This window comes from Podarcis filfolensis, assembly GCF_964270895.1.
Source record: "Podarcis filfolensis genome assembly, chromosome: 11".
NCBI lineage: Eukaryota > Metazoa > Chordata > Lepidosauria > Squamata > Lacertidae > Podarcis > Podarcis filfolensis.
In genome coordinates, this window is record NC_139613.1 from 59,114,515 (window position 1) to 59,140,043 (window position 25,529).

The window sequence follows — 25,529 nt, forward strand, 5'->3', positions numbered from 1 at the left end:
TACATGTGTACATAACTTCCTAAAAATGGGGTACTAAATGTGCTGACATTTGGTACACACGTAATCCAAGGCACTTCCACACATGAAAGCTGACATTTGGTACACACGTAATCCAAGGCATCCTGTTTCCTAAGGAAGACTGAAAACCACACATCTGTATATCTAAATAAAACTGAGGAAACATGCTTCATAATATAAGCAGCAATCCAGCCCTGAGCAAAACCCAGATTTAAACCATGGTATTTCTAAATACTTATGGATAAGGAATTGTTACCATGGACTACTTTTCTCCTCCTCTGTCAATTTACACATCACTTTCACAGCTACTATCTAACATAAGGTAGTTTTTCCAGGCCAATAGTTTCATATAACACCTGGAGGGCAAAACATTTATTAACTCTGCGCACCAACCACAGAGCAGTAGCATAGGAAGGCAGGGGCAAGGTGCATTGGGCATTGGGGGGGGTGTCTGCAGGGTGGTGTCTCCTAAGAAAAACTCAGCAACTTTGGCCGGTCTCCGTCGGCAGGGGTTGCTACACCACTGCTACAAAGTGTTCTTTTCAGCTTAGGTGACAAAAATCAAATCAATCTGCAGCATGGGTTTACAAGCATCAAAAGCTAAGCAGTTTATTAGTAGGTACAGTGGTACCTCGGGTTAAGAACTTAATTCGTTCTGGAGGTCTGTTCTTAACCTGAAACTGTTCTTAACTTGAAGCACCACTTTAGCTAATGGGGCCTCCTGCTGCTGCCACACAATTTCTGTTCTCATCCTGAAGCAAAGTTCTCAACCCGAGGTACTATTTCTGGGTTAGCGGAGTCTGTAACCTGAAGCATCTGTAACCAGAGGTACCACTGTATAACAAATCAAGAATCAAGGAGTTAAAAAAACACCCATCTTTTGCCTCTGAGGGAAGCTAGTATTTTCATTTTGGCCTTCTATCAACCCCATCTGCAATCTGGAGTAGAGAAGAATGCTCTCATTCATTGAATCACTCCCATTTATTAGCCTCTTAAAAGTTTTCCATGATTTAAAGTTTCGGGACTTTTCTTTTAAAAATAAAATAATGTTTTACTTTTAAATTAATGCTATGTGCATTACTATGAAGCCTGAAATGTGACTGCCAGCCTGTTCTTTTACAGCAGGACTTACACCAATATTTCCAGTCTCACTTTCCATTTGTAGAGAAGTTCAGGCTCGGCGTGCAAAGGAAACATGCTCTCAGGAGCCGATTTGGGACCAAGACATATGAAAATATATAAAGTTCCCTCCCTGTTAACAGAAGAGCATTCTCAGTGTGGCTTAGACATACGATCCCAAGGACCACAGCAACTTGGTATTTAATTAAAAATATCAAGAATACAAGTTTCCCAACACCTAAAAATGTAGGGTCTCATTAATAGTTGCCAAAAGAAACAAAGAAGTCTCTGTTGCCTACCCACAGTAAATACTTTCAAGGCCTCCTTTCAGTAAAGTCTATATATGCCATGGGCACATATACACTTTAAGGGTAAATCTAACTGTGTGAATAAGCTAATGTCTGAAATGTATCCCATGTTGGTCAATATTAAGTTTTAGGCCCATTTGGTGGACTGGAACTCATAATGCTTTTCCTTTTCTCCATGCAAGGCTAGTGTTGCCCTATTTATCCTCCACTCTTTTCCTAATTGCTACATCATCCTAGAACTCTAAAGCCTTTCTTAGGGTGTAATCCAGTGGTTTTCATCCAGTGTGCCATGGCACCCTGGGGTGCCTTGAATGGTGGTCAGGGGTGCCGTGGGCAACACTGTTCTCTGTCCCTCTTTCCTTCCCTCCCTCCTCTGATAATGTCTCAGATCTTTGCCTCCTAAAAGCTTGCACAGCTGTTATTGCAGCATCCCTGATTACAAGCTCCGCAGGCGAATGGTGCCTCTGGGGCTGGCCAGGGGGTGCTGGTTGCCAGGAGCTGAGGCAGCATCGGAGTGAGCAAGCAAGTGGGAGCCCAGCCAGCCAGTCCACCAGCCCCTGCTGCTGGGAATGGACAGACAAGTCCCAGGCCCCTGTGGGGAAGTGTCACGAGGCACCTCTCTTTGGGGCAGGGGGCAGCTCAGAGACCAGGGGCAGCAACCGTGGCTGCCCAGAGGACTCCCAAGGAGAGGAGAAGAGGCTGAGGGAACACTCCACAAGGGAGGGTGTTTGAAAAGGGGTGAGAGGCTGCCAGCTCTGCAGGCAAGGGGGGACGTATCTGGGCTCCTGAGCCCCCCAGGGGTGCCGCAGAAAGAATGCAGTTGGTTAAGGGAGCCATGGACTCAAAAAGGTTGAAAACTGCTGGTGTAATCCAATTTTGCACTGTGATGAGTTATCCATCTGCTCTGTACAAGCATTGCAGCTTGCCGGAGGGAGCAACCCCCATCTCCTCCTTCCCAGGTCCTGTTCTGGGGTCCCCCCCAAGCCAGTTTCCAGGGGTGCATAGGGAAAAGCCCTTGCATGGCGCTTCTGTTGACAGTGCTTGTTAGGTGAATTGCACCCTCAAAGTTTGAGCAACGGACTATGACATTCTAAGATTCTGCTCGGTGCTATTTTTCTAGAAAAAGAGGTGTCAGAACTTGCCACGAATGCCTCCCTTGCTCTCTTATAATATTGGCAATGGCGCCCACCTGAGAGGGGCCAAAACTGAGTTCCAGTGAGTTCTGGCTGAAAAAAAGTATTGATTTTGCTGTACTCGAAAGTGTACAGGAGTGGGTCTCAAACTTTTTCTCTGGGCCACTTTTTGAGAATAAAAATTCACTTGTGCCACACCAATTCTTTTATTGATAAGAAATACACTAGAAAACAGTAAGAAACACCTCCTAGCAGTGCTTGATTTATAACACAGAACACGACAACTTTATAATATGTTCATGGGACATAAAGTACAAAATAATGCAGCTACATAAGAACATGAACCATTCCCAAAATATGATTAGAAACGAGCCTCTTACATATGTACCTTAAGTATGTATACAAGCTCAGTAAGAGGTGTGAACTTGCTTTTGCCAGGTCATCACATTTATTTTATGTCTAATTTGAGACCAATTATCATCTCATCACAAAAAAAGCCTTTTCCTGGCACTCTTGCCGTCCTCTCCTGCCACACCAACTTATGTAGAGTATGAATATCCAACACAGAGCCCTCCTAGATGTTGTGGGGGCAGACTTCCATCAGCCCCAGCAAGCTGCGCCAAGAGGACACTATCTCAAAGCCTAGTAAGTGAGACACTGGGCTTTGGGAAGGAGGCGTGAGGCTCCGACAGGGTCCTAGAGTTCTCCTGCATCCTCTCCAAAGTCTGCTTAGCAATTTTCCAGCTTTGGGAAAGAGGTGGGGGGGCGCTAGGACCCTGTAGAGCCCTCAGTGCCTCCTTACCTGACCAAGGATATGGGGTATGTGCCAAACTTTGGCCTCAGGCAGGGCACCATAGTACCAAAGTCCACCACTGATGTAACCATAAGGAACAGGTGTGCCACCAACATTGCTGTTGTAAACTCCAGTTTTCGCAGATAATTTTAACTTTTGTATTTTCAGCTCTTGGGAGTACACTGGGTACATTTCACACAGCTGTATATAGACAGACTTTACCACCATTGGTTGTTTGTTATCCTTTGCTTTATAAATCATCCATTGATTTAAAAAAAACACAAATGCATTCCAGTTCAACAAAAGCGGGGGAAATCTCTCTCTTTAACAGCACTGCAGCCATCTAGTTGTCATTTCCTCTTCTGCATCTGTCGATCTGGCCTGTGAACCTACACACTGTCAACTTCCATTAAGGCTTTAGATTGTGAATCTTCACTGAACAAGTACACACATTTCCTATACCTCATTTAAATAAACAATAGATTATCAGTTGGAAATATAGAATAGGACAACAAATATTCATATGGTCCTCTGTTTATTTAAACACAGCTTTCATTGATTTCACCAGAGAAGGAAAGCTCTTAAGAATCTGATTCATTTGTTGTAAGGGGAGAGTTCCTCCAGCGCAAAAGTTCTTCACATCAGCTTAACATTGATGTGGCAGATCCATGCTCATCATAAAACAGAGTTGAACAGAAAATAGAGACCCCTCTTTTCTCTTGAATGCAAAACTTTAGATACTGTTTTGCATGAGTCAAGGAAGCTAACCTCTTAATACAAAAATGAATCATATAAGTAAAAATGAAAGGCTGTTTTTGACTTCTGTGGTAGTTAAAAATGGCATGAAAATCAAATGCTTAAAGACAAAATGTTCTCTTTCCTATCATTTGTCTTTGCTTGAATAAGCACAGCTATTAAAAGAGGAACAGCAGCATTTTATATATGCAGACAAACCCAGTGTGTTTGGATTAAGTATTTTATATTACAGTACAGGCACTGAAATCCCCATTTCTCCATACTTTTCAAATTACTTTTCTAATTTATATTTTTGCAAACAGTATACTTCCCCCTCCTTGCAAGCAGTATAGTATATATGCAAAATCCCCCATACAGTGGTACCTTGGATTAAGAACTTAATTCGTTCCAGAGGTCCGTTCTTAACCTGAGGTACCTCTTTAGCTAATGGGGCCTCCCGCCGTCGCGCAATTTCTGTTCTCATCCTGAAGCAAGGTTCTTAACCTGAGGTACTATTTCTGGGTTAGCAGAGTCTGTAACCTGAAGCGTCTATAACCTGAAGCGTCTGCAACCTGAGGTACCACTGTATTTGTACCAACCACTCTTTAAAAAAATTCCACCACCCTGTTTGTTAGCTTTAAAACCACTGCAGAATCTTGATGAGTGTGGCAGATGCAAGTTGCAGAATTACACACATGTTCCGTATAACTTGGATACACTTCCCCAAGTATAGAACCCCAATTAAGATTCATAGTCTCACTGCTGCCTAACAGACTCTAGGCTGAAATAGCTGACTAATATAATGAGATACTTAATTATTTGAATTAGCAATTAGCATCATGTTGGGGATATTATATTTATTTTAAATACAGTACTAACACTCAGATAAGAGAAGCCATTTTTGGTATTTTCTCTCACAACGTAGGAATCTAGAATCTAATTTATCATAGCTGGACATCACAGTCAAAATGGCTTAAAAATAACATGCTCAACTTCCTTTGGTATTGCAGAAGATCCATATGGAAAAGATATACTGGTACAGGTTTAGTTGCAGAGCACCAGTGTCAATTGCCTTTAGTTTTTATTCTCAGTGGCACAACCACAGTATGCTTACCAGGTCCAATGAAACAATCACCAGTTTTAAAGATAACCTTTCTTCCCATTTGTAAGTTCCATTTTCAGCAAGTGAAACATACAGCTGGGCTGGTGATGTAGCCTTCGCTTTCAATCAGTGATTAACTGAAGTTTTACTTAAAACTGTGCAAGATGCAGCAGAGATCTCCTTATGACCCTGAAGTTAAAGTTTCACGGTTTTCAATAAAGCTCTTGTTCTCATGTGTGCTGTGAGAATGATGGTTGGTACACAGCGAGTGGGTGGTACAGGACAAGTGCTATGCCGTGTTGCAAACCCTGCCCAGTTTTTGCTCTGGCTCCACCTACTAGCAACATATGACCCCTAACAAATGCTGTCCCCAAGGGAATACAGCCCTCAACCCCACTGAAAATAGCAAGAGCAGGGCCAGCCCAAGACCTGAGGCAAACCCCAAAATGGGGGCCTCTTCCCCACCAGGAAAGACAAGGTGAGTGAAGATCAACATCAGGAACAAGGGAGTTAAAGAACTATCAACATTGCAATCTGCTGCCCCTGGGGACCCTGCTGCCTGAGGCGGTTACCGCACCTTACTGGGGGGGTGGGTTAGCTGGTCCTGAGTGAGACACACTTCTAAGCAAGCAAGCATAGGATTGCATTGCAAACAACTTGGTCCCCTGCCAAGTTGCATTTTAAAGTTTTGCCTGGCTGTTGCAACACTAACCTTCTTTCTCTGCTAATGCTGCGCTAAGTACTCAACATTGCAAATGTCCTATTGATGCCAGAAATGGCATGCATTCGAAAATATATACCAACTATATAACAAGAGCTGTGTGTATATAAGTAAGATTCTAGATGTTATTTGTTCCCATAGTCTATAGCAGAGGAGCCATTTAAATGTAATCACTAATAAAATAGAAACTTCATTTATAATCATCCTAAGACTTTCAACTATAGGGTTACATACAGCATCAAAATAAATTCCTACACATTTCCCCTTCCTTTATTGCACTGTTAAATGTGTTTACGAACACATTGCCCTTCAAAAGAAGTTGAGTAACATTATAAAGGACACCAGTTCAGATACACAGGATGACTTGCACCAGAGCCACAATACAAGATAATGTGGTCCTGTGTGCCTATGTATGGCACATATTTGGAGTAGGTAGCTTCTTAGGAACAAGATAAAGAAGACATTTCAACCCAAACAGCTTAAATTAACAACCAAGTGTACTGTGAAGTCAGCATCCAGAGGCGGAGGGGTCAGTATCAGGTTTAAGAGCTCATACACCCAAAATATTAGGTCTGAAGTTCATTCACAGGCAGAAAGAGCAAGAAAATGGTAGTGAGGTGGTTGTAGAGATGTTATGGTCTGCAGCATTTCCAAATCTAGGCCCTCCAGGCACTTTGGACTACAGCTTCTATCAGCCCCTGCTCACATGGCTGAATGGCTGGCAATGGGAACTGTTGGCTGGTCTGCAGCAAAACTCCTTAAAAATGGCAACTGAGCAAAAGGCACTGGGGGAAACAGATGCAAATGCAGGTTATTTGTAACCAGTTCATAATGAGCACAGTTCGTGTGCTCTAAAGAGGAAGACAGAGCAAGAATCCCCAAGGCAACCAGACACCTGTGCCTAAGGCTGATTCTGCAAACAGCCTGGCATCCTGGCCACTCGACTGGGGGCGAGAGTCAGAAAAATGTGACCATACCTCCTCTCTGAGAAAGCGAGCTATGTTATATATAATAGGAATGCTGGTAGGTTTCTAGATCCCATTCTAAACTATAACTGGCTTTCTCCTTTTGTCTTCCATAGAAGATTGCTGATTTTTTTTATACCATAGTGGATATAAAAGAGCAGTGCCGAAATATTACTGTTACAGAATTACACATAGTACAGATCAAGTGTTATGGAGCAAGGACACTTGGGAACACCTGAATCTTCAGTGGGGCATTTAAGTCCCCTCTGAATCACATGCACATCTTCAAAGCGACTCCCCAAAGGTTTAGGAAAAGATTCCCAGAGGCTTTAGAATGGTATTAGCTCTGAGAAGGGCTTCAGGCCGTAGGAAATGCAATCCATATTGGAGAAGACAAGGGCATCAAACCCTGCCTAAGATTCTCACACCAAATCTGAGAAGTGAGCCTATGTAAATCATACCATGCCAACATCTGCCTCACTGACCTCACAGAGGTTTTTGAAAAAAGGAAAGAAAAAAGAAAATAGGTTACACCAGCAACAATTCTGAATGTCATGTTCTGCATTTCACACTAATGCCATTGAAGAAAACTGTTTTAATTTATATTTAAGGTGTTCAGAAAGTCAGGACTAATATTATTAAGTTACAATATCACTTGCATGAAATATTCCAAGAGTGTATCAAGCAACAAACAGAAGATATTGTATACAATGAAGCATTTATACTAACACAACAAGGCACATTAATATTTCCCTGAGAATATTTTAGCCACTAGGCTTTTGCTGCATCACTTTTGAACAACTACAAAATGTGTTAAGAATACAGCCCACTATTAAAATTTATGCATAAAAATACATTTTGTGGTTTCTATGAAGTATGCTAATACAAAGCTGCTGGCAGAGTTTTAAAAAGTTTCATGGATTTTCAACAAAAGCAGGGTTTAATTATTTGGCTCTAAAGATACTTGAGCAAACTGTAAATGTGAACTCTGCAGAAGTTGTGGCTTTGGAATTTCTCAATTTTCTTTCTTTCTTTCTTTTTTTGTAAATATAGTCCTGCTAGACAACCCATGTTCTATCCTATGATGCCTGCTCACTCCTGGCCCCTCCCTCCCTCCCTCCCTTCCTTCTAATTGCCATTGCTTCATAATTAATTGGGGGGGGGGGATGCCCTTTGTAGCTGCACCAAAAAATTGAGAACACTGTTTAGATCTCTAATAAAATTCTTAAAGGTAGGGGAAGCTTTAGTCCAGTTTAACTGTTATGAAGTGATAATATTGAAAACCTGAGCTCTTTGTTTCCAATAACCATACCAAATGTTCTGTTGTTGTCTATTACAACAAAATGCATATGATGGGAATTCTTTGGGAAAAGCAGAAAACCAAGACAAAGTATGTAGAACAACATAATCAGCTAGTAAACATCCTACAAGGCTTGTTAAAAAAGACCAGCAAGGCAGGTGGAAGAGAGGCAAGAGGTGCACCGCACACTTAATCTCTTATATTTTTGACATCCTTATCAGAGGGAAAGGGTTTGTACCATGCAGATGGTTGCACTTTAATGACTATGCTGATACAGTGCTTTGTCTCTTAAATACTCCTCCAAGCAGTGAACTGCAAAGGGGTCAAAGTCAGTGTCAAACTTGTTGGCAAAGAAGTGGTGTTTTCGTAGCATCCAGTTCAAGTCTCCCACTCCAAAGACACACACAGAGCGGATGTGAATTCCATTACAAGGTGGGTACGGAGCACCCCGGGACACATCCCCCTCAAAGTAATGCCACTTAACAAACCTGGCAAGAGCATTCATGTCAGAGACATCATATTTGTCGCTGGCAGAGACTGCACCTGGAACCTCGGGAATTCGCTGAATAGTAGCCCACAAGTATTCATCAGGACTGTAAGTATCTTTGGCCCATTCTATAAAAGTAAGGATTTTGTTGTTCTCTAGGACATATTCAACAAACCTCCGGCTAACAACAAAGTAAGCACTGCCAGAGAAAATGGGAGTATTAAGAGGTGGGCGTTGTTTGTCTATTCCCATATTCTTCACTTTGCCATCAACAACTTCATAATGCTTCTTCCATCGTGTCTCCTTGTTTGAAGGCATTTTCTCGGTTTCCAAACTATTTTCACCCTTGAGAGCTTTTAGTTTCTCTACTATTTCTTGGTTAGTCTTGATAGGAAAATCCATACCACAAAGATTGATCAGGTATTTCCAGCTTGCGCTCCTCCTGTAGAGATCCTTCATGCAGTTGAGGTCTGCTTGCACTCTACTCCACGAAGCATATACTACACTCTCCAACTGGCTGGCAACAAAGACATTGTCGAAACATGAAGCAATCCCCTTCACTGCAGCCAAGAAAGACTCGGGGGACTTCTTATCAACATGAATGCAGTAATAGTTTTGTGGTGCGTAAATCGATCTCAGAAGTCTATCAAACATATTAATTTTGTGATAAATTACTATTGAATATGCTATGGGAAACTCAGCTTCTTCTTTGCTCAGAGGCTGCATAATATACTTTCGCCTCTTAATAAAGGAGTTGCAGTCTGTTGTCATGTTGATGTAATCATTTGGAGTTAGTTTCAGGCTCTTTTTAAAAGAAACAGTTAAGAGCTCCAACTTCACTTTCTGAATTTCCTCTGGATCTCCCTGCAATATCTTGGAGCAGTTGATGTTACTGTTTGGGTATTCATCATTTAGCTCCAGGCGCCCATGATGTATGTAGCTTGGCTTCTGGTGGATTTTGATAAGGGACAAGGTGCCTGCTGTAAAAATCAACACCAGCAGAAACTTGAAGCGTAGGTTATGACAGTGACGAAGTTTCCTTCTCAGCATTTCAGAGTGTGTTTGCAATCCCCCATGCATCTAAGAGACTTTCTTCATACGCATGATCAGGATCCAGCTTCAGAGCCTTCTGTCTGCATTTCTCAGAAGTTCCTAGAATAGTGAAAGTACACATAAATTCTAATGAAAAACTAAATTCTGCATTTTTTATCTGTGTCACAGATAATCTGTGGAATGTTAAAGGTGCAATGCTTATTCACTAGTAGTTCTGTTGTGTCATTGGCATGTCCAGTCCAGGGCCAGTCTAGGTCAAGGGTAGCCAACCTGGGGCTGTCTAGATACTATGAACTGCAAATCCAATCAGCCCCAGCCATCATAGCCAATAGACATGGATAATGGGGATTGTAGTCCAAAACAACTGAAGGGAATCATGTTAGCTATCTTTGGCTTAGGTTGTTCTCTCTCTCTCTCTCTATATATATAAGGCCACTTTACACATTATGCTGGGACCTCTCAGGAACATTTGTCATCTCATAGTCCTAATTAATTTATAGGAAAAACTTAAGGTATGCAAAGTCATCTGTTCTGTTTTATATCTGCTAAAATCATAAACATTTTAGTTACAAAATCATTCTAATTATCAATGGCTGAACAACCTTCGGGCTCTTACTGCAAGTTTACAATCTAAAAATTACGGACAGGGAAAGAGGAAGGTAAGTAAGTAAAAAGGAACAACAACTGATTTGATAAGTTTATTATTACATTTCTGTTCTGCTTTTCCTCGAAGCCACTCAAGGAAGCATATAGAGTTTGTGTACAGAGCGAGGCAAACAGGTAGTGAGTGGCTCAAGGTTGCTTTGCTTTACGGTTGAAGGGGGAGCTGAACTTGGCTCTTCTTGGTCCTAGTCAGACACTCTAGCCATTATTCTACCTCTGACCCAGAAAATATCACAGGAAATAAGGACAGTAGAAAATAGAAGATTAAGAAGCTGCTTAAATAAAGACAAAGGAAGCAAACCTGATATCAAGAGGAACAGACGTCTGAGCACAGGATGCAACAAAAGTGATGGGGGTGGAGAACTTTGACTGGTATTTTAAAATACAACACACGTGGTGATGTGGGAGAGGGAGGTAAGAAAAGAGAAACCAGTGAAGGCGCAAAACTACAGAAAGTCATGCAACCTGACTATAGTTACTCAGAATCCTAATTCTGTTCAGTCGATTTTGCTCTCTGGTAAGCCAAGACTGAGCCAGGTCATTTTGCTGCTAGAGGCAAAAGAAAGAATGCCGCCCTTGGCAGCCCCCTTCCCTTAGTCATCACCTGAGGCGACTGGGGGGGGCAGTTGAGTGAAAGGAGGCCAGAGAGGAGCAGATGGTGAGGGGTCGGAGGGGAGGAGGCAAAATGCTCCTCAGAGGCCAGATCCGCTGCCTCACCCAGCCTCATGGGTGGGCTGGTCCTGCACTGGTCCTGGAACAGACCTGTTGAAATTAATGAACTTACCATATTTTTTGCTCTATAAGACTCACTTTTTCCCTCCTAAAAAGTAAGGGGAAATGTGTGTGCGTCTTATGGAGCGAATGCAGGCTGCGCAGCTATCCCAAAAGCCAGAACAGCCAGAGGGATCGCTGCTTTCACTGTGCAGCGATCCCTCATGCTGTTCTGGCTTCTGAGATTCAGAATATTTTTTTTCTTGTTTTCCTCCTCCAAAAACTAGGTGTGTCTTGTGGTCTGGTGCGTCTTATAGAGCGAATACGTTAACTAACTTAGGTTCATTCATTTGAATGGGTATACTCTGAGTAGGACTAGCACTGGTTACAACCCAAAGGACTGCAACCTTAGACACAAAGTAGCTGCAGTAGTTTATACTGGATAGAAGCAGTGAAGAGAAACTAACATAGAATTGTTTAACTGGTATAGTTTCCAACCTTTCCTTTGATATGTTTCCTTTCATATCCAACTGCAACAGTTGTTGTGGCCAAAAGTCAATAAGCTGCATGATCACATGTTAGACTGAATCAAGCAAATGGTTAACTCCCATGAGTAAAAGTAGTAGGTCAATGATGGATGTAAGCTGGCACAGAAGACCAATCCTTTTGTCTAATTAAACATAAATCTGAGATTTCTCATGGAAATAAAATACTAGGATCTTTAGAGACAGGCTGAAGTCTTCTGATTTTAAGGGACTAAGCAGCTGACAAGTGCATTTCTTCAATCTGTAATTATTGGTTTTTTTAAGGTATCCTAGCATTACATTTGACACCACAGAATTAACAGTGATTTAAACTGAAAATCTACAAAGAAAGAGAGATAATGAAAGTTTTCTGAAAGCCTTTAACTTAAAAGATGGGTGCTTGGCTAAACATTAATGTTACCTTAAACAAAAGTTTACATTCTTTGGAACCTCTAATTATATTCTTATTGAATCAGTCTGAGAAAAAGATCACTTCTCATCAAGTTCCAGCAGAAGTTTATAGCAAATAAACAATCAGCACAGAGAATTAGGTATCATTCATTTTACCATCAACTCATTTATCCATGGTAACATATATTCCATGCACATCTAGGACCAGAAGATCTGAAAGCAGCCCATGAAGTCCCATTTCTGAAGCTAAACAAATGTGGCTAGAGTGCAAATGGAAGAACCTGGCAGAAGCTGCCCTGAGTTCTGAGAAGGAAAGGCAAAAATACAGTATTTCACCACATAATCACCACAGATTTTACACTAAATTTGTGATGCAAAAAAGCGGGTGCAACCATTATATGAGCCCCCCGCCTGCGCCATGTTCCATGCCAGACCTCCGGCAGCTGCTGCTGCTGCCCCAGGGGGGCTGTCTGGCTGTTCAGATTATTGCCCCTCCACCCTTGCCATCTTCATCCCAGACCACAGAGGTGGTGGCGGTGAGCAGCTTCTGGTCCCTGAGCCCACACCTGCCCTCTAGCTCACGTTCACCGCCCCTTTCGTGGCAGCTGATTTGGAGACTGGGGGAGGGCTTATTCAGCAACCCCATAAAGAATCCTCCACTCCACAGCTTCAGATCCAACCTCCACCTCCCTTCACTTTCATGTGAGGGGTCCTTTGTTTCCCACCCCAACCTGCTGTCTGGCCTCTGAGAGATGGTTGATATGCACCTAGAGGTGCCTGAAGCTTCTGCTGGGGGCAGAGGCAGACGAAGGGGTCATGGACAGGTGTTGGAGGTGGTTGCTCACTGGCTGCTTCCCCTTCTTGGGTGGCGTATCCCGGGATACCAACCCAGAACCCTCGTCGTTCTTGTGCTGCTCTTCAGGCAAGGCAGAGCAGTCCCGCAGCAGTTCCTGGCCGTTTGCCACAAGCCCAGGGACGGCCTGGGAGCTTATGGCCGAGACAGCGAGGAACGAGGGGAATGGGGTGGCAGATGGGGGAGGAAAGGAATTCACCATGCGACTCAACCAATTTTTGGACCGAAAAAACAGAGTGTGGCAATTATGTGGTGGTGACAATTATGCAGTGAATTATGGTACAACTTTCAGACTTGGGAAGTATAAGGTTAAATTACAGAAACTGACTAACATGTTGAAGTTTGACCTCTTTTTACACCCCACTGCCCCTTCCTCCTCCTTTCTTCCTGAACAGCAATCAGGGTTCACCTTTGTTTCGCCCCAGCCAACATCCTGAAGAGACCACTGTGTCAATTTTCCAGGCAGAGACCTGTAAATGATGAACAAAGTCCTGGTTAACGGTCTTGGCTGGAGTTAGTGCCATGAAGTCCACACTGTTCAACTCCCTGCTAGCAAGGTAAAGAGAGATTGATGAAAGACTCAACTGTTGCTACAGCACATAAAAAGCAACCTGGCTATATTAATGCCCCCTCCCACCCTGCTAATTTATACTGACTTCACTACCACATTCTGCATACTTTGGGTTTAATTCTGATGACAAAGATGAAACACAGAGACGCCAATCTAATTTGGCCTTCCTTGTAATCTCCCAGAAAAGTCAAGGCACAGACAGGAGTAAGGACCCCAAGGTACATCCTATAAGAAATAAAATGAGTGCCTGCTCATAGAAGAATACTTCATGGGGGAGGGGGAATGTGATTTTTACAGCAGCATGTGAAAGAGCAGTTGGTCTGATGTTTCAAGAAGGCAAGGAAACACCTAGCAAAAGATTTGAGTCACAGGATAGAACATTGTAAGTAAGAAGAAAATTGGAAACTCTGTTAGACTGATCTGCTTACCAAGTAGTGTTCACAGATTTTGCCTGTGGCAAGTGACATGCTCTCCTTGAAATTCTGGATCTCCTAAGTCAAGAACAGGGTGTGCATTCTGCTTCACACATAACTAGAGAATCTGCAAGAGCAGAACTGTAAGTCACATGCTCTTCTGTGGCTTCTGCTGAGCTTTCAGGCCCAGTTTCAGAGCTTACCTCATGAACATGGTGTTATAACTGAAGTAAGACTAATGCCATCTTGAGCCAAACAGTTCCCACTTGGATTTCAGTAATCATGCTGAAATGCAAGCTTAAGAGAGGAACAGAAAAATAACAAAGAACAGGAAAAGATATAAAGGAAAATTATAGAAGCATGCAAGGGCATGACATTCTATGAACAGGAAAATGGCACCTGTGGTTAAGCTAGCAGTAAGACCATATCACTGGGCGTCTTGCTTATATATGACTATAAAAGGAGAGTGTAAACAGAGATTGAGGTTCCACCCTCTGGTGGCTTTCCTGGTTGCTTGCTGTAACCTTTCCTGCTTGGGCAAGAAATAAAACTTTGCTTTTAGAGAGTTCCCAGGTGTCACTCATCATTGCTCGTGCGTAAAGGACTCGGCTGTGCAATGGACCTTGGCTGGAGGTTCCTCACATCAGCGGTGGCAAGCAGGCAACCAGGGAAAGACCAGCAGAACGCATGATGATTAGGAGGCTCCCCTGGCACTTTTGGTGCATGTCTTTAGGTGCCAGGGAAAAAACATTCCTCTTCTCTCAAGCCTTTGGCTGATTAAAAAATCTATGGCCTTTTAAACTGTGTGTGAGGAGGGTTATTGCTTTTGCTACTATGGTATGTATTTTTGTGTTATATTGTAATTCCTGTGATCCTTGGATGAAGAGTTGTATAGAAATGAAGAAGAAGAAGAAGAAGAAGAAGAAGAAGAAGAAGAGGAGGAGGAGGAGGAGGAGGAGGCGGCGGCGGCAGCAGCTGCAGGTGGAAAAAAGCTGAATGACCATGATTCTGCAAGTCACAGGGCTATGCAGGATAAAAATGGGGTTTCCAAAGACTTTTAAAAGGATTGTGCTGGGTGCTGCCACAAACTTGTTTGGTCCACCATACAGAAAACCCAACAGCCTTGGACATTGTCAAATCTTTCATTCAGTTTGGGTTCAACAGCAAACTCCAACTCATGTGGCATAAGATATATACTAAGCCTGCAACATGCTGGACCTGAAAGGCATTTAAATCTGAGCTTGCATTCTAAGTATGACTAAGGGAGAAAACATTGGGTGTGTATGTGTATATCTGCCTACTGACAATAATGCTTTGCCACTGTTGAAGTGGACAATGGCTTTTACATTTTTAAAAAGAAGTGGCTACTCTTTAACACATAGTGGATCTTGATTTTTCATGTTAAAAGATGCAAAAGAGTTCAGCAATAACAAATCCAGCATCAAGATTTTTAGTTCAGCTAAGCATGACTGAGCGAAAGTACAGGTTCTGTGAGTGAAGACTGAAGCTACAGCATGACTTCTCTGGACCTGGTGCTGCTGCTGCTGCACCACCCAGGGCTGTGTTCTCTTCAGTCTGTCTTACTCTGGACAAAGCATGGGCTGTAACCATTTGTGGTTTGTCTGCGGGAAACAAACCACGAAGACAAGTTCAGGCATAATGCTAAGTTGGTCACACAGAATATTGATCTAGATAGGCCTTTGGTCTAATCATGTCATCAGCCTAGTAAAATGCCAAAGAGAAGAACAGTAGCAACACAATGGATGTGGAATTTTAAGCACTGTTGAAAGGTTTTGAAGAAAATGACCTTAATAAAGAAATGATAGAAAAGCAGGAGAACCACTACATTTCCTCCTAGTAGATTATGGATACCTATAGTCTACATCCTACGTTGTCCTACTCACATAGGTGATGCAACTGATGTAAAATCCTTCTTGTCCAGTTCTTGATCAATCCTCCCCTCACTATCGCTCCCTCCCTCCCTCTTTCCATACTGCTGTCTATTAAACTCCTATTCATGTGCTCATCCCTCTGGCTGGGTAACCATAAACTTCATTGCAGAATACAAAATTTGCTAAAAAACTTAGAAATTAGGATATGCTGTGGAAATTAGAAGTGCTGTTTGAGAATCAGATGGGTAGAGGAACTTAGAAAAAGGCCAAATCTTCTGTTTGGATGATTGATGGCTTTGTCAATGCAATTACAACAGCAATCTTAGAAGTACTATATTGCTATCTTACTTTGAATCAAAATGTATTGATATAGAGCAAAGTTAAAACTAACATTATCTTCCATATAAAGAAATTATGTGCTTTGAATGAAGCACCATACAACTGATTGATTTGTTTCAGTTACAGTCTTAAATTTGTGGTCTTTATCACTGGTCATTCTTTATTCCCTGACTTTCTGGGTTGTTAATGAGTGACCCCTGATTAGATAACCACATTAAACACAAGACTCTTCTTTCTTGCCTTCTCTTGCATTGTTTTCCTGTGTAGGATTCACTCTGGGAAATGAATCAGTGGGACCATCACGGTGGAACTATTCTCCCTCCTCCACATCTTTTTAAAGAGGGACAGATAAGGGGTGTCAAAAACAAGAAGGTTGTTGAAAACAAAAACTATACTTCTAACTATTCCCTGCCTATGTGTAAACCACACCTTAGAGATACTGGCTAGTCTAATCAGGAATCAGAATGAAGTCACCTGGTATTAATTCAGCTGCAATCAACACAGCCAATGGTCAGAGGTAGTGGGCGTTGCAGTTCAACAACATCTGGACTATATATATTTCCAACCCTGAATTATAGGAACCATCCTGTGTTATTGACCATCATTTTTAACCTATTAATTTGCATAGTTTACAAAAAAAGCAGAGCTACAGTTACAAGAAAAGGGATTTGTCTTTACTCTTGCATAATAGGATCATTTAAGCAACTTAAATATGGATTCCTTAAACCTTAAACAAGTTCAAAATAGAGGGCTCTGTGTAACTGCCCTGAGACCTACAGGTATGGGGCGGTATATAAATTCAATAAAATAAAATAATAATAATAGGTGAAGTTCACTTTTATACATGATATTCGATACATAACTTTTCACTTTAACTTCCAGGAGAGTCAAGCTTATACAGAAGGAACCATTTAAAAAATGCAATAGGAGAAACAGAAGAGAGCCAGTATGGTATATCTGGGGCCAGGGATATCTTTGCCCAAATCCCTGTTAAAGCACAAAGTTTTTTAAAAATGGGATTGGGATTACTTGGGAAAGCATGGAAAGCATTCAAACAGGTATATATTGTGAAAGGAACAAAACACGAGCTGGACTAATGTGATCAAACTCGTTGTCAGAACTTACAAAGTTCTTACTTCACCACCACTCCACCCAGGCAGTGCCATTGGAGTGTTGGGTGGGGTGAAATTCTACACCTGCGGCTTTCAATATGCAAAGTCCAGCTTTCCTCCCGGTCATTCTTGTTATATGGTGTCCTAAGTAATAGTTGCAACAGTTTGGAGATAGTTTCACAGAAAGGCAGTTTTCTAGAAAGCCAGATGAGCCACAAGTAACAAGATGAAAGGAGAAGAAAATGAGTCAAAACTTGAAGAAACAGAATCAGGAGTAGCCAGAAAAAGATAAAGACAGTGACGGAAGCAGAAAGGAATAAAAGGAAACTGGATCATGAGTCTGGAAGGTCCTGAAAGAAATTATTCCTAATGACCAGAAACTGGGAAGTACATGAGGTCGGAACAACGTCAAAAATATGCAATCTGCATGTGAGAAGAAACTCTATACATGTGAATTCTCTATGCAGGCAGGGGGAGGGAAATCAGCCAGCCAGCAACAGCAAACTCAGGATCTCCCACCCCTCAGGTGAGTAGGAGAAGCATGCCAGAGCAGAAAGTGGATCCCAAGACCAGAATTCTAGTCTCTGTGTGGATGCGTATATTATAGTCTCCAAAAAAGAGGAATAGATCAAAATATTCCCTTTCTGAATTCAAGAGAAAAGACCAAGGGTGAAAAGCAGTGCAAAATATGTTGTTTTCTTTTATGAACAAGGAGAAAAATGACACTGATCAGAAAAGAAAGAATAAACAGGATGTAGTAAAGACAGAGGAAAACATACATAGAATCATAGAACTATAGAGTTGGAAGGGAACCCTAGGGTCATCTAGTCCAACCCCTGCACCAGGAAACATGACAAAAGATACTTACACATTCCAATGTCATTTATGCACATATCACGGAAGAGAAAGATGAGTAGCTCTTAAAACAGCTAGTTATCATATTTCAGAACTGATGTTACCTTGGCAGCCTATTAAAAAACAACTATAGTCCCCACCGTTAAACTTGAGGATGAAATATGCACTCACATAATTTTATGTCCAGGAACATTAGAACAAACCAGTTTGAGAGTACACCATGTGGAAGAAAAAGGAAATTGCCACAAATCAACATAGTTTAACAAATTATTATTACAGACAGCAGAGACATTCTTGGTAAGGCATTGGTTCCAGCTAATTAAGGAAATGCAATTAATTTTGTTGTACTTTTAAGGTAGACCCGGTACAAGTTGTTGTTGCTGCTGAAGTGAAATGTGGATTACACAGCACTACTATAAAACATATAAGCAGCTGCCTGAAAGACTGCATGCAAAAGGTATTAGGAATGGAAAGACAGTGAATAATGCTGGCCAGTGTTTTCATTAAGTGCTGCTGATAACACACTTTTAACATGAAACAGAAAGAGGGACTCAAGAGATAAGTCTCTGAATTCTTAAAGAGTGAAGAGCTAGCAGTGACTGAAAGAGAGTTAAATTCTTTAGGCTACAATCCCAGCCTCACTCTTTGATATAGCAGAACTTATTTGTGAATAGACACGACTAGGATTGCACTATCAGTGTAGAGTGCAATCCCTAGAGTAGCCATGCAGGATAGTCTGGCATCCTCATATTGCACATGGCCAAGGGCTTATACAGGCAGCAGCAATTTTAGGTACATCCAGTTGATGCGCGATTGCCAACATGCGGGTCCTTTTGCACCTGGGAAGGGGCAGAACAGAACGGGGTTGGTGGGGGTGGCACGCTTATATATGTTCTGCTGACGAGTGTAGGGTCCAGGAGCAGAACCCCTGTGCGAAATGTTTTGTTTATGGCTGAGCCAATATTTGAGCAATATTATTCCCAGATCATGCTTTTAATATGCTTCAATATAGCTAGTAACAAACTAGCAGGAAACTTCCTTATATCTAATTTAGTATTGTCTACGCTGAAAGCAGCTCTCTAGGGTTTCAGACAGGGTCTTTCTCAGTCATTCCTGAAGACTGAACCTGTAATCTTCTGCATGCAAAGCACATGATCTGCCACCAAACTGGCAATTCTTGAAATACTGAGGATTACAATACTGAGGAAATATTGAGGAAAACTAAAATCCTGTTACTATATGGTAAAAAAGAGAGGAAATACAAATGTAGGTTTTACTGACAGAATAATGACTTATACATAATAGCATTGTTAGACTGCACTGATTATGACCTTACACAGCATAGCATGCACTGTAAGTGTGATTTAAGTGGTTACTCACAGCATTATGGGATCATTTCCTGTGCCATCTTCTGTTAGTATACTTAACAATATTTGTATATAGAATCCATAAGGGTGAGGGGTCCTTCTCAGCTGGGAAGCAGGGCACCCATAAAATGGTGAAAAGACATCACTGACGGCATCCACGCAGGAGAGGCAGATGGTTCAGTCATACTGGATGCAGAGCCTTGGCGCCACCACCAGGGATGCCACAATTATGATTCAGAATGGAGTGCGACAGGTGGAGGGGCGCTGAATTTTGGGCACCGCTGAAATTTGAGACGCCAAGATCCACCACTGCACACAGGGACAGATCAAGGCCATGATGGTGCCTGGGATATGGCCATAGTAATAGAAATCTACACAGATAACATTTTGTCATAATTAATACTATGGCAAGGAGTTCTGTAGGATCTTTTTGCCTCTTAGAATTCCAAAATGAATTCAGAAGGGAAGATTATGCACTGTTTCTTCAAGCTGGTGAGCATTTGCTTACGAATTTCCACAACTAATCCTGGGCATAAAAGATGTCCTGGTTATTATTAGTATTAATTCTTCCACAAACTAAAAGAGATAATTTCCAAAGAATGATGGCTACTAATAGCTCATTCTCTTTTGGCCTGGGCCAGTCAGGATCACGTAAAGAAGGACAGCTTCTGCAAGATACCACACCATGGTTCTAAAAAGAATGTGACTGGAAGTGCCAAAGAAAAGTTCTTGCAATGGGGGAAAGCTCCAGGGAACTCTTGCAAACATTGCTCTTGCTTGAGACAAGTAAGATTATACAGACTTGAAGTTTATGAATGCAGCGGAGAACAGTCATATAATAAAACAGCACGACAATATAACCTCCTTTAAAAGGCGGTGTTTCAGAAGGGTATTTGTTCATTGTGAAAAACTGGGTGGGACCAGACAGCAATCATAAACTGTGCAGCACTGTTACTGATCATCCCGTTGTGATTTTGCACAATATTTGTATTCATAGAGTTCTTCCCTGTGGGGGACTTCCATTCAGCCCTATCGCTGTTCAGTCTCTCTTCTTGCCTATGGGGCTTGCCTAACACCCTGACATGAGCTCCACTGAAACAGATGGTGGCTGTGTAGTAGGAATGAGATGACAATCAAGGCTTCCACTGACACCACCTTATTAAAGTTCCTGAAAAGAAACCCAAGCTTACCCTGACCATCCCGCGATGGCAGGATAATTACTTCTTACAAATTAAAAAGGAAGAGAAGAGAATAAGAGAATTTTAGCAGAAAGGATAAACCAGCCAAGAGCTACCCAAAACAGAAAAGGCCTTTGTGCCTCGGCACAACAGCTTCTATGTTCTTGGCGAGCCTGAAATCTGTTACCTCCAGCCTTATTTAGAAGACCTGTTTGGAGCAGCACAGATTCCAAATGGGCCACTCACACCCCTGTTTAAAAGCCACCAACCCCTCCTCTTTCTTTTAAACAGATATCCTTTTCAGAACACCCTAGAAAAGGAGGCCTGAGGCCAGATCAATCCTGAATTGCCTGCTCACGACTGCTCATCATAAACAGCCACAGATAGTCAATGGGGAATAGCTAGGTATCTGCTGTCCTTGAGCACCAGGGATGCTATTTAAGACTGGGGGCTTCAGCTGATGGGAAGGAAGGAAACAGTACAAGTAAATTAATAATTTTTAAAGCATGTTTATTTACACACATGCACATTTCAAGTTAGCACACAACTTTCCCACAAGGTAGTGAAGTAGTCAGTCCTCAAGAAAGTCGCAAGAAAACTTAAACAGAGAACTTCCACCACTTTTGTACTCTGAAGGTTTGCACAGTATTTTTAATAGGCTGGAAATGTGTCAACCTCTTTGTCCAAGAGTGTTGCATTACAGATCAAACAGAATCATTCAGCAGCTGCAGCTGCATTTTTATAACAACTCCTCCTGAAACACCTATGTGAAGGTATGTTTTAAAAAAGAACGAACACATATTCAACATGTTTCAGCACCTGCTGGATAGCTTTTAACTACACTCATGCAACTTAAATTACTTTCAATCATATTTGCATTTAAATTAAGTAATCAGCCCTGATGAAAGCTGTCAGATCATCAGTAATAAGGGCAAGGGCATCATTTATGGTGTACAATTATACCTACCTTTGTTCTACCAGTTACCAGTTACATATTGAGCGGCGATTGTTCTAAATAATGGGTTAGTGTATCCACAGTCCCAAATCCTTCTGGCTAATTTAAAACAAAAACATCAAGGCTATCTGACCAATGCTGATTACACTGCTCTAAATTTAGCCCCCCCCCCCCATTTTATTCTACATGCCAGTGGGGAGTCCCAGGCAAAAGAGAAGTGTGTGGAGCAAGTGATGCAACTCTACCTTTTGTACAGGAGGCTATATTCCAGGCATGAGCATGTGAAAAGTTTCGACATGCGTGTACACACCCCAAAAAACCCCCACATTATCTCTCCAGGTTTCATCCAGATAACATCACAGTTCAAGGTGACATTCCAGCTCTGAAAGAGTCCTTGAAAAGGTCACACAGCAGGGCCAGTGAAGCGTGAGGTCTGAGGAGGTAGGGGCTGGAGAAAGTCCAGAGGGCTGGACAGAGAGGCTGGGTGGATGGAGTATATTTGGTCCCTGGGCCTAAGATTGCCCACCCCTGCCCCACAGCATTTTACACAGGGCAAACAAAGCAGATGCCAGGCAAAGAACAAAACAAATCCAAACCTGACATAGGCTTAGATCAGGGGTCAGCAAACTTTTTCAGCAGGGGGCCGGTCCACTGTCCCTCAGACCTTGTGGGGGGCCGGGCTATATTTTTTTTTGGGGGGGAGAACGAATTCCTATGCCCCACAAATAACCCAGAGATGCATTTTAAATAAAATCACACATTTACTCATGTAAAAACACCAGGAAGGCCCCACAAATAACCCAGAGGGGCATTTTAAATAAAAGGGCACATTCTACTCATGTAAAAACACGCTGATTCCTGGACCGTCTGCGGGCTGGATTTAGAAGGCGGTTGGCCGGGATTCGGCCCCGGGCTTAGTTTGCCTACCCATGGCTTAGAACCATATTCAGAGGCCTGAGGGGAAACATTTCAACCTCCCAGTACACTGGTTTTAAGAGGCTGTTTTTCATGCAAATAACCTCAAAAGAGAGATTTTCCAGCATTGAAGGACAAAATTATGGTATCACCTGTGGTGTGAATAGTTCTCATTAACATGTGTTAATTAGCTGACCAAGGTAAAGGCATCAATACTGCTGTGTGAAAGCTCACTGGTCTTATTTTACATATATTTAAATTTTAATGTTAATTGTCAGTTTACTTTTTTACACTGTAATTTCATCAGACCTCACAATATGAGGATGTTAGACCTACAGCCATGTGCATATATATTCTTGCTGACTTCAGACAATACATACATCATGCATCTCACAAAGTGGCCCCTAGTCCATGAAAGTTGATGTTATAATAAACCTGTTAGGCAGCAATCCTAACCCTACATACCTGAGTGCAGGTCCCACTGAATTCAACAGGACTTAATTGGCTAGGGTTGCACTGTGAGTTGCTAAAGCTGACTGCCTTGTTGATACCTCTCCAGAAATCATTCAGCAATGTAGGGCCTGAACTGAAAGTATGCCGGCAGGAACATCAAACAACCCATATATGAACTCAAGCAAAACAATTACAATATTTGGGAGGGGGGAAGACATCCTGCTGTTAAACCAGAAATCCACTTTTGAAACTTTTCTCTTTCAAAGGAGCCACTTGCCTCCCCCGTGCTCCTTTGCCAGCTGATAACGACTCTAGTTCTAAGAGATACTGGCAGGGAGTTAACAGCCATTTCCGAGCACACCATTTGCACCCAGTTCCCTTTTCTTTTTAGCAGGAATACCTCTATGAAAGCGGCTTCCCCTCCGCCCGCTTCAAGCCCAAAGACAGAAGCGAAACTTGTCTGGAACGCACCGTCTTACCTGTACAACCTTTCCACTGATAATCATGAACGTGTGGAAGAGCCTTTTAGAACTGAATGCCTGAATCAGATCCCTCCCCCCCCCTCCAAACACGTGAAGCTCGGGTGCAGCAAGCAAGCAGATGCAAAAGAGCTGAGGATCGCACCTCCCTCGCCCGCCTAGCGCAACCCGCTGCGCGCCCACCTTGTTCATTCCCTGGCGGCGCCTGGAGGATCGCAGCGGCGGGAGGAGAAGGCGCACGTTAAGTCCGATTCGTTTCCTTTCTGTGCGGAGGCGGAAGCGCGAGCTGCCCCGCGAGGAGAACACGAGTGGCGCGGCAAAAGTTGCAAGCCCTCCCCGAAGTCAGCCGGCCGCGAGTGGCGCGCATCCTCGGGAGACGCCAGCCCAGAGCCAGGAGGGCGAGGCGCCCGGCTCCCCGCTGCCCCTCGCTCTCACTTCTGGCGCCGGAGGGCCTCCCCTCCGCCCCCAGCTTCCCCCTCGCCGGGCCTGGAAGCCCCTCCCCGCCCAGGAGCCCAGAGAGCTGCCTTGCGCGCGCTCCTGGCCGCGGAACCCTCCGGGCGCGCCGCCGCTCCCGCCCAGCTACCTGCCGCCGCCGGGAAGCCCGCGCGTGGCCGCCTTGCGCCGAAGCTGGGCTGCAATCCTGCGCGCGCTTACCGACTGAGCGCCTCCACGGGGGAGCATTTCCTCTTACTTCTATCGCGGCTGACAACCCGGTCGTAGCGAACACGGAAATACCGTTAGAACGAAGCATTAAACAACACCCGAAATAAAACAGCAACAATAGATTCCGCCAGCTGTGCATTAAATCGCAAATGCCTGCTGAGCAAATGGAGCGGCTTTTACCTTGTGCTTCAAAGTGGCCATTGCAGGGGGAGAGCAATGTCAGGCCGAAGACAGGGCGCAATCTGGAGGCTCCTTCCCCCTCTGCTGTGCCTCGTGTTGCCACCTGGCTAGCAAAGCTAATGTTGGGGCAACAAGAAGGGCATCTCTGGTTGATCTTAGTAGTTAGGTGGGCACTGGGCAGTGGTGGTTGGTGCCCATTGGGCAGGCAGTTGGAAGCACAGCCAAGGACAGGCAGAGCCGCCCACCAACTGGTTGTAAGAAGGCTGGCAGGTAGAGGCTGGCTAAGGTTGTTGGGGTGCTGCCCCTTTCATCCTAACAGTATTGCCCCACCTTCACCCTCTGCTGAAGGTGGGGCAATACTGGAGAAGGTGCTCCTTCGGTTACCTGGGCTCAAAGTCATTAGGGGCACAATAGGACCAATACTTTGAATCGGGTCCAGTAGTTCACAGACAACCATTGCAGAGATGTGATGATCAGAATACAGTGGTACCTCAGGTTACATATGCTTCAGGTTACACACTCTGCTAACCCAGAAATAGTGCTTCAGGTTAAGAACTTTGCTTCAGGATGAGAACAGGAATTGTGCTCCGGCGGCGCAGTGGCAGCAGGAGGCCCTATTAGCTAAAGTGGTGCTTCAGGTTAAGAACAGTTTCAGGTTAAGAACGGACCTCCGGAACAAATTAAGTACTTAACCCGAGGTACCACTGTAATATGATCTCCTCTCTCCACTCCAGATACCAGCCAAGCATCAGTATTCTGCAGCTTCTGGACAGTCTTCAAGGGTAGCTCTACATACGATATGTTGCAGTAATCTAAACAGGAGGTTATTAGTGCTTGAGTAACTGAGGTGAAGCTGCCCCAGTCCAGGAACAACTGTAGCTGGTGAACCAGCAGGAGGCAGGCAAAGGTAATTCTTGCCACTAAGACACTTGGACCCCCAGCAATAGAATCAAGAAGTAGAGGCAGATTTAGCAGAGCACAACTGGTTCTCCTGCACTGGGCCAAGAGGGCACTGCAGGGGGTGCCACAACAATGAGTTGGAACAGAAGACAAGAGGCAGGGGTTGCCTAATTTTGGCGTCACACAGGGCACCACTGAAATTTGAAAGCAAGGAGTTCCACCAAGCTATGAACCTGGTCTGTTGGCAGGAGTGCTATTCTCAGGTCATGTCAATTCTCAGGATTCAGCTGCAGTCAGTAGTGATAAAAATAGAAGTCCATAAACTACCAGTATTTGCTCTTCTTGTAATAGCACCATCACT

The 25,529-nt window shown here is 43.3% G+C and overlaps 1 protein-coding gene across 11 annotated transcripts; it reads right to left on the bottom strand.

Annotated features, from left to right (window-relative positions):
• Window positions 1-2,765: 2,765 nt before the first annotated feature.
• Window positions 2,766-24,287, bottom strand: GCNT1 (glucosaminyl (N-acetyl) transferase 1). Of its 11 annotated transcripts, none has more exons than XM_083577040.1 (3): window positions 24,269-24,287; window positions 13,306-13,366; window positions 2,766-9,833 (listed from the first exon to the last, which is right to left on the bottom strand). In XM_083577040.1, exon 3 carries the CDS (start codon window positions 9,759-9,761, stop codon window positions 8,451-8,453), a length of 1,311 nt encoding a protein of 436 aa, XP_083433166.1. In that variant the 5' UTR covers window positions 9,762-9,833; window positions 13,306-13,366; window positions 24,269-24,287; the 3' UTR covers window positions 2,766-8,450. The 11 variants fall into 11 exon arrangements, with proteins under 11 accessions (XP_083433166.1, XP_083433171.1, XP_083433168.1 ...); XM_083577045.1 differs by lacking the exon at window positions 24,269-24,287 and adding an exon at window positions 23,609-24,083; XM_083577042.1 differs by lacking the exon at window positions 24,269-24,287 and adding an exon at window positions 24,009-24,026.
• Between the last annotated feature and the right edge of the window lie 1,242 nt (window positions 24,288-25,529).